The 8,030-nt window shown below is 54.7% G+C and overlaps 1 protein-coding gene and 1 long non-coding RNA gene across 4 annotated transcripts; both read right to left on the reverse strand.

Annotated features, from left to right (window-relative positions):
- Nucleotides 1–13: 13 nt before the first annotated feature.
- On the reverse strand, nucleotides 14–4,662 carry LOC139178641 (cathelicidin-1). Of its 3 annotated transcripts, XM_070776763.1 has the most exons (4): nucleotides 1,180–1,500; nucleotides 959–1,066; nucleotides 738–809; nucleotides 14–153 (listed from the first exon to the last, which is right to left on the reverse strand). In XM_070776763.1, the coding sequence occupies exons 1-4, from the start codon at nucleotides 1,375–1,377 to the stop codon at nucleotides 64–66; spliced, it is 468 nt and encodes a 155-aa protein (XP_070632864.1). In that variant the 5' UTR covers nucleotides 1,378–1,500; the 3' UTR covers nucleotides 14–63. The 3 variants fall into 3 exon arrangements, with proteins under 3 accessions (XP_070632864.1, XP_070632865.1, XP_070632863.1); XM_070776764.1 differs by lacking the exon at nucleotides 14–153 and having other exon boundaries at nucleotides 365–809; nucleotides 1,180–1,819; XM_070776762.1 differs by lacking the exons at nucleotides 14–153; nucleotides 1,180–1,500 and adding an exon at nucleotides 4,327–4,662 and having other exon boundaries at nucleotides 458–809.
- A 2,027-nt stretch (nucleotides 4,663–6,689) lies between these two features.
- Nucleotides 6,690–7,737, reverse strand: LOC109575986 (uncharacterized). The gene is made up of 2 exons (XR_011563054.1): nucleotides 7,653–7,737; nucleotides 6,690–7,050 (listed from the first exon to the last, which is right to left on the reverse strand). It is a non-coding gene; the product is annotated as an uncharacterized lncRNA (long non-coding RNA).
- Nucleotides 7,738–8,030: the final 293 nt, after the last annotated feature.

Below are 8,030 nucleotides of genomic sequence, written 5' to 3' on the forward strand. Positions count from 1 at the left end.
AGGCAGAGTAAGAAAACCCTTAGGACTCTTTGCTGGCTTATGACAGAAATCTACAAGAGCTGATTATCTGCAAACCCTTATCACTACAATGCGACATAATCGGGCTGCCTGTGGTGGTGCCCATGGCTGCTTTGTAATCCTGATGCTCCGGTGCTGTGAAACAAGAAAAACACAGGTTGCTTGTTGGTACGGCATCACCATCAACCCAAGATCCCTCCCCACCTGGCCCTTCCTGTTTCAGGGTCACACCAGGATCCTCAGGCACAAGTTCACCTCTGGCTGTGATATTTGGAGCATGAGGTGGAATCCCCACACTCAGAAATAGATGAAGAGACTAAAGGAAGACAAGGGCTTCCCAGAGTCACAAGCCCATCCCAGCAAAGCTGGAAGAGAGCAGAGGTTGAGGGCTCGTGACTCTCAAAACTTTAGCACAGTCAGAATCCCTGGAAGTCCTGGGAAAAGACAAATGGTCAGACCCCACCCCAGAGTCCAACTCAGGTGGCCTGAGTGGGGCTGAGAATCTGCCTTTCTGACAAGTTCTCTGGGTGGGGACCCCAGGAGAGAACCACTGCTCTAAGGGACACACAGCCAGGACGGGAGATCTGGGGCTCGGGGAGGGAGGGGGCAGGGTAGGAGAGTCTTTCTCTGCCCTGGATGGGGCAGTGGGTCATTGGTCCAAAGGAAGTTCCACAACCCACCACCACAGCAGTTGCCACAGTACAGAAGGGGCCACTTACATTATTACAGGTGATGTCGAAGTTACCCCTGACCTGGTCCAGGGTGACTGTCCCCTCACAGCGTTTCAGCAGCTGGAAGGGGAGGCTCAAGGTCAAAGTGGAACCACCCACCCCCAGGCCATAAGCTCCCAGCCTCACACCAGGGGCTGGGAACCTTGCTCGAAGCCCCCTGTTCAGCAATCTGGGAAGCAGCCTCCTGTGCCCCCAGCCCCCAGGCTCACCCCATTCTCCTTGAAGTCACACTGCTCGGGGGGCTGCTGGGTGGTCCTGGAGCACACGGTCTCCTTCACCCTGAAGCTCACCCGCTTCGGGCTGTCTGGGTCTTCATCCTGCTCGAGGATCAGAGTGGGGAGACTGGGCTTGGGCTCAGGCTTCCTTCTCTGCTCTGTGTCTCTGCTCCTCCACCCAGAGGGTCCCTTCCCCAGCCCCCTCCCTGACTTACATCCTGAGGAGGCTGGTCCAGCTCGAGAAGACGGTAAATGTTAGGTTCTGAGGATTGCTCATTGAGCTGATCCACAGCACGAAGCACGGCCTCCCTGTAGCTGAGGGCCTGGGCGCTGGCCGAGGGCAGCGCTAGTCCCAGCAGCAGCAGCCACAGTGACCACCGTCCCAGGGAGAGGCTGGCCCTCGGGGTCTCCATGGTGCCCAGTCTGCCTCCTCCCACCTGAGGGACCCTCCTTTTATGCTCAGCCTGGGCCTGATGCAAAGACTCAACCTGACCCGCCCCATCCCTGGCCTCCTCCCAGGTGCGAGGTGGACTTGACTCAGGCTTTGCTGTTGCTTCATTGGATTTCTGGGCAGTGGTCAGGGAGGCCCCTGTGCAAGGTGACGAAAGGGTTTCTCCATCTCCCTGACAATATCTCGGCCTCTCCTGGGGTCCGTGGGAAGTGTCACAGGCACGGTTGCTCAAAGGGGTTGAGTCCTTGAGGAGAGGGAGGGACCAGGCACTGTCTACATCCCCTCTGAGTCCACACCATGGGCTCCTGAGGATCCGGGGTAAAGGAGTGTATTCAGCAGTCAGCCTCCACCTCTTGGCACTGCCTGGAACCCAGTAGAGGGTCACTTGACATTTGGTGAGTGGATGACAGTACTACATCTCAAGATGTACACACCAGCCAGTCCCTAGGTAGACACGGGGCCACACCATCGTCTCTGTGTCCAGCCCTCATACAGTGAGCTCCATTTGTCTCCTCTCCTGGATTCCTCTGCATTGCTCTTCTCAGTCTAAAAATGTCCTGGCCCCAGAACCTACCAAACCTGGCCTATTGCTTTGGCTGCCTCTCATCTGCCCTGAGAAATGGTCATCTGCACGCTTCTTTGCTCTATTTCACCCTCAGGCCATCGCAGGCTGGACAGCCCTCCCTAAGTACAGGGGCCGCACTAAAGCCTTATCTTTATCTTCACAGGCTGCAGAGTCCATCTGTCCTCCAAACACTGATTCTCCCCTGTCGCTTCTCTCCTGGGTCCCCTCCTCTGTGGGTTCTGCTGAGTCTCCTCCAGGGAGTCTCCTCTTAGGAGGCAGGGCTGGCTCGGGTGCATCCGGGCTGCTTCTCCTCTCAGTTCTCACATGTTCCAGGGGCTGTCCCTTCCCTTTTCAAGACACGAGTTCTCGTGCACACATGGCTCTGGGTTCAAGGCTCCCATGAACACCCTGGTTGTCCGCACTGAGCTGTTGGCTGGGTGCTGCCGCAGGACCCTGAGCTGGAAGCCTGGGAGCCCTACCTGCTCCTTCTTCCTGAGGACACTCCTAGACCTCGTACCACTCCTTCCCTGGTCCTACCCCGTCTTCTCTCCTCCAACGGGGAGCCAGAATGCCCAAAGTCCTCCTCTGTGTTCCTGGCTCTTCCCTGACCACTGTCCACCCTCCATACCATTGTCTAGGGGGCTTCTGCAAATCACTGATTTGGGTATTTCACCCACCTCCTTGAGCCAGGGGCATTAGGGTCTGGATGCTTGGGTCTCTTTACTGTCCTCACTCCCCACCCTACAGGCCTCAGGTATTGGGTCCCAGGCCACCCCGATCACTCGGGCCCGTCGGAGCCTCCAGCTCACCTCCCAACTGTGCCTCTGGTCCCTCTGCTTGCCCTGGCCTTCCTCCTTGGAAAGGCATCCCTGATCTCTAAGAACACTCAGAATCTCCTCCTCTTGGCTCTCACAGCCCTGAGAAAGTTTCTTCTCATTTGACTCCATGTCCAGTCATGTGGGTGAGACACCAGGCTTGAGGGCTGGTGCTGGGTGGTAGAGAGAGCACAGATGGGAGCTATAAGCAGCCAAAGTGTTAGAGGGGCTCAGGGACCATGAAGCTAATTCTAATAAGGCTTGCCTTGGGATAGCCATGTGACTGGAGGCCAGGGGTAGCTCTTGGCATGTGTTGACCTTTGGGACTCTGGGCAGTTGGCTGGGGCCCCTCGGAAGTGGCAGCTGGATGGAAGGTGCTGGTTACACATCAGCCTTGGAGAGAGAAGGACAGGTGGGCCTTGGTGCAACCTGGTTACACAGCCCAGGTCTTGCCCCAGTGGCCTCTTGGTCAAGCTGTATCCTTTTCCCAAGTCAAAGAAGGAAAGCGAGGTGATTACAATAGAAAATTACTAGCAATACACATGGTTACTGGCTATTAGGTAAGCCTGAAACCCTCCCTGTGCTATCTTGCCTCTGGGCCTTTGCATTGGCTCACACTTCAGACTGAAGTCCCCTCCCCCATCCTCCCTAATTCTGTGTAGGGTCCTCAGTGTGGTCCTTGATGGCACCTCTCATGGTGAGGAGCATGTCTTCCATGCCCTGAGCAACCAGCTTTTCTGGCTTAGTCCTCACAGCCTGTTAGGGCTGAGGTCTTCTCAGGAAAGACAGCACAGCCCTTGTCTCCAGCCGGCATGTCCCCACTCCGCATCTGAACCTTGAGACAGGCGTGCACGTTTCACCCCAACAAACTCTAGTAGGAGCCCTGATCCTGCATTGCCCCCTCCTTTGCTCCTCCCAGCCATCTTTCCTGTCCATGAGACTCTGGGGCAAGAACCAGAATCCAGTCCCAAACAGTGCCCCCAGACCTCTGGGAACACCCACCAGCTCTCTGTGTAGGTCAGTTGATGAGGAAAATGAGACCCACAGGTAAACCATTCAATCAAGGACCCCCCTCACTAGGAAATGGCAGACTCAGCAGGGTGACCCGAACCCTCCCTCAGGGAGGCGCTCTACCCTGGGACGAGCTTAAATCTCACCCCAAAAGCCCTGAAACTGGCGTTGCACTCCTGCTTTATGACTCACTGAGGAGGGAGCTGGGCTCTCATGTCCCCTTCACAGGCAGTCACTTACACAGGCCAAGTGCAGAGGAGACAGAGTATCCCAGGATCTCCTGGGGAGGGGGAAGCTGTGAAGGCAGCTGTGAAGGGACCTGAGAGCCATTACCATCTACCTCCCACAGTCCCAACAGCTGAGGGTCCTCAGGGCAGCCGCCCACTGACAGGATTGAGCAGGACACTAACAATGCCTACTGCCCAGAGCCCCACCCAGAGACCAGCATCCCTCTGCCCCACTCCAACCAAAGGGGTCAAAACTGAACTGTCATCTCCCCACACACACATCTCGTACCTACCCCCAGGCACCGAGCAGCCCGGGACTGTGCTGTCACAACCCACGCCCACATGGTCTAGCCTGTCAGGGCACCAACCTGCCTTATTTTGTCTTCAGTACCTCATCCCAGGCAGCCCCACACTCTCTCAGCCTCTAGAGAGGCTCCTCCCCCCTCTCGGGGCCACTGCCCTGGCCTGATGCTCAAAGCCATTAATGGAAGGACCTGATATTTGTTCTCTCAGGGAGTAAGAGGTCCAGGGATCGAAGAGCAGACACTCAGAAGCCAATCCCCTTAGAAGGCGCTAAGTAGGCCTGCAGACCTCCCTGCCAGGGGCCACTTCAGCTCCCAGCTCTAGGATTCAGATGGAACCAATGTAAGCATCCACCCCTTTCTGCTATCAGTGGTTACCTGTACATGCTGGGAGCCTCCTCCGCAGCAAGGAACGTCAGGTAAATGCCAATGTAGAATATGAAAGGACGAGACTGGCCCGAGGCTACAGGTGGGAGGCCATGGGAGCAATATGGGCAATCATGAGGAACGACTGAAAACAGAGGTGACCTGCACAGATGTCATGTCATCCTGATGAGTGGTCCCTCTCTCCGGTGGGGCTGGGATGTGCCAGCGGTGATGGGCCTAATGTGGACCATCTGCCAGTTTCCATGGTGTAAATATTTGCACCGTGGCTGATTTCAAGCTACCAAGAGTGTAACAGCCAGCTCAAAAAACAAAACAAAACTGACCATTTCACACTTGACTCTACCAAGCCTGGATCCTCGGGCACAGACACAACACAGCTCTGAGTTCCCTCAGTACGGCTTCCCCCCAGAGCATATGACGATGTAGAGAAGACGCACTGCTGCTGCTGCTGCTGCTAAGTCGCTTCAGTCGTGTCCAACTCTATTCGACCCCATAGATGGCAGCCCACCAGGCCCTGCCGTCCCTGGGATTCTCCAGGTAAGAGCACTGGAGTGGGTTGCCATTTCCTTCTCCAATGCATTAAAGTGAAAAGTGAAAGTGAAGTCGCTCAGTAGTGTCCGACTCTTAGCAACCCCATGGACTGCAGCCCACCAGGCTTCTCCGTCCATGGGATTTTCCAGGCAAGAGTACTTGAATGGGGTGCCGTTGCCTTCCCCCAAGAGGACACACAGGCTTCCTCTAACCTGTCTGCAATCAACCCACCTGCTCACCAAGAGGAGACAAGCCTGACAGGTAACAGTAAATGCTCTGTGAGATCCTACCCTCTGTCCCTCTCAGACAGGGGACTATGTCTTGGTTCACAGTGGCCCAGAAGGGGACTTAAGGCAAGCCTTTAGAGGAAGGAGTTTGTTTGCGAGGTAATTCCAGAAAAAGCCAGCAAAGTGTAGACAGAGGAGTCAGGGCAGGATGAGTGAGAAGAAGACATGTCAATAAACAGGCAGTAAATTGGATGACAGGAGCTCAACCCAGCTGGGGACTTCAGGCAGATGTGTGATACATCTGGAGGTGGGACCCCGAGGGAGTGAGGAAGAGGAGATGTTTTTACAGCAAGTTCCCCCAGTGTTTAGTTGAAGCTGCTCCCTGATACAAACTCCCTAGTGCTTCCTGTCTGCCTCAGAGCAAAGGTCAGCTAGAGAATGGGGAGTGGGCAGGACACGGACAGTGTCTGAAGCACACAGGCAAATAGACATGGAATCTCTGTGTCACTCTGTCTCTCACGCCCTCATGGAGAAATCTTCACCCTGATGAGCAGGATACTTCTTTTTAATGGTACACATTTTTATACTATGTGATCGCTAAGCACAAACCCACCCCTGACATCTGAGACCCAGCTGAAGAAACAGTATTGAGTCTAAATGCCACAGAAAAGCCAGGAGGGATGGGCTATTTCAGAATTCAGATTGTCGAGGGCAAGAGGTACGTCCTGGGCATTGCACCTGCAGGCTTATCCCTGAGACTGAACTTCATCTCTGTGAGTGTTTAACAAGGTGATGCTCCTGGCCCCTCGTGGACTGTCAGCTCCACGTGAGCAGGAGCAGCAGCCCCACCAGCTCTGCACCCACGGCAGGTCTCCTTCCGTCCTACTGGGTGTTAGAGGAGGAGGGCAGGGGTGGGTGAAGGGCTTGGGAGGGACCCGAGGGTGAGGACGCTGTCCTGGAGCTCCTGGGGCTGCTGCCTGCCTCGTGCCCTCCTGGAAAGAACAGGAGCCTCACGCTTCTCTGTGTTCACACATACATACACACACACACACATAGACAACCACACAGACACACACAGAAACATAGACACACACATACATAGACACACACACACAGAGGCACACACACAGAGTAGCCCTCTGAGAGTTAAGGACTCAGTCTCAATAAGTGGGAAGAGGTGAGAAAGTAGAAATTGAAGCCTGGAGGAAGTTGTTTTCACAAGAATTTATTTTTCACCATCCAGCAGTCTAAGCCAAAACAAATCAGAACATTAGGACTCTTCTGTGGACTCAGGATTCACCAAAATTCTTTAATGGGTGTGATGGCAGCCAATCCTTCACCATTTTCAAGGACACCTTGGAATGAGAGACGTCAACAGGAATGGACGTGGACTTGGCATTGGTCTTGGCCACAGCGCTAAACTTGACCTTGGCCTTCACAATGATTATCACAGGGGTTTTGGCCATGGCCTTGGCCCTGGCCTTGGCAGTGGTAATGACAATGGCTTTGGCCATGGCCTTTCCCTTGGGAAACGTTGATGCTGGGGATGAAGTCTCCTGACACTCTGAAGCTGTAAACCATGACAAAACAGATTTGTTGTGGGACTGGGCAAGGGTCAAGACAAGATCCCTCACTTCACACCTGAACAGCCCTCTAACTGGGACACCACGAGTGTTGGGCCCTGTTCACCCTATGGCTGTTATCTTTGAAGCATATGATTGAATCCCTATATACAGAGACTTGTGGAGAAACTGAGGTCCACAGACAACATGGGGCTTCGCAGGGCCACAAGCCCATCCTAGCAAAGCTGGATTAGAGCAGGGGATGAAAGATCATTACTTACTTGAGTCAATGCCTCTCAACTTCAGCCCAGTCAGAATTCCCTAGAGGCCTTTTGAAAATATAGTGGCTAGACGCCACCCCAGAGTCTGATTCAGAAGCTCAGTGGGACCTGAGAACCTGTCTCATGTCAGTTCCGGGGTGGGGACTGCATTACAGAAACACTGCTCTAAGGGATGCAGAGCCAGGGCTGGAGACCTGGGGCTCGGGGGAGGGAGGGGCCCGGGTAGGAGGGCCTTTCTCTGCCCTGGATGGGGCAGCGGGTCATCGGTCCTAAGCATGTTCCACAACCCACCTTGTTAGCATCTGCATAACACAGAAAGGGCCACTCACCTCATTACAGTTTAGACCGAACGGGTCATCAGACCGGTACAGGCTGAGTGTCCCCACACACTGTTTCACCAGCTGGAAGGGTAGCTCAAGGTCAAACTGGAACCCCCGGGCCATAATCTCCCAGCTCACCTCACCCTCTAGATGCTGGAAACCTTCCCGATTTCCCTGTTCAGCTCGCACTGAGAAGCATTGATCCCAGCCCTCAGTCTCAGTCCCCAGGCTCACCCCATTTTCCTTGAAGTCACACTGCTCTGGGGGCTGCAGGTTCGACCTGGGGCACACGGTCTCCTTCACCCTGAAGTTCACAGGCTTTCGAGCTCCCCGGTCCTCCACCTGGTCAACAATCAAAGTGGGGAAACTAGGTTCACTCATGTTTCC

This window comes from Bos indicus, chromosome 22 (genome assembly GCF_029378745.1).
Source record: "Bos indicus isolate NIAB-ARS_2022 breed Sahiwal x Tharparkar chromosome 22, NIAB-ARS_B.indTharparkar_mat_pri_1.0, whole genome shotgun sequence".
Classification (NCBI taxonomy): Eukaryota; Metazoa; Chordata; class Mammalia; order Artiodactyla; family Bovidae; genus Bos; species Bos indicus.

Excerpts from the sequence above, each read along its gene's own strand:
- LOC139178641 (XM_070776764.1), bottom strand. The coding sequence starts at position 1,377 with ATGGAGACCCCGAGGGCCAGCCTCTCCCTGGGACGGTGGTCACTGTGG. Across the intron at positions 1,067-1,179 it reads TGGACCAGCCTCCTCAGGAT|GATGAAGACCCAGACAGCCC; the intron begins GTAAGTCAGGGA and ends ATCCTCGAGCAG. Across the intron at positions 810-958 it reads GTGACTTCAAGGAGAATGGG|CTGCTGAAACGCTGTGAGGG; the intron begins GTGAGCCTGGGG and ends CTCCCCTTCCAG.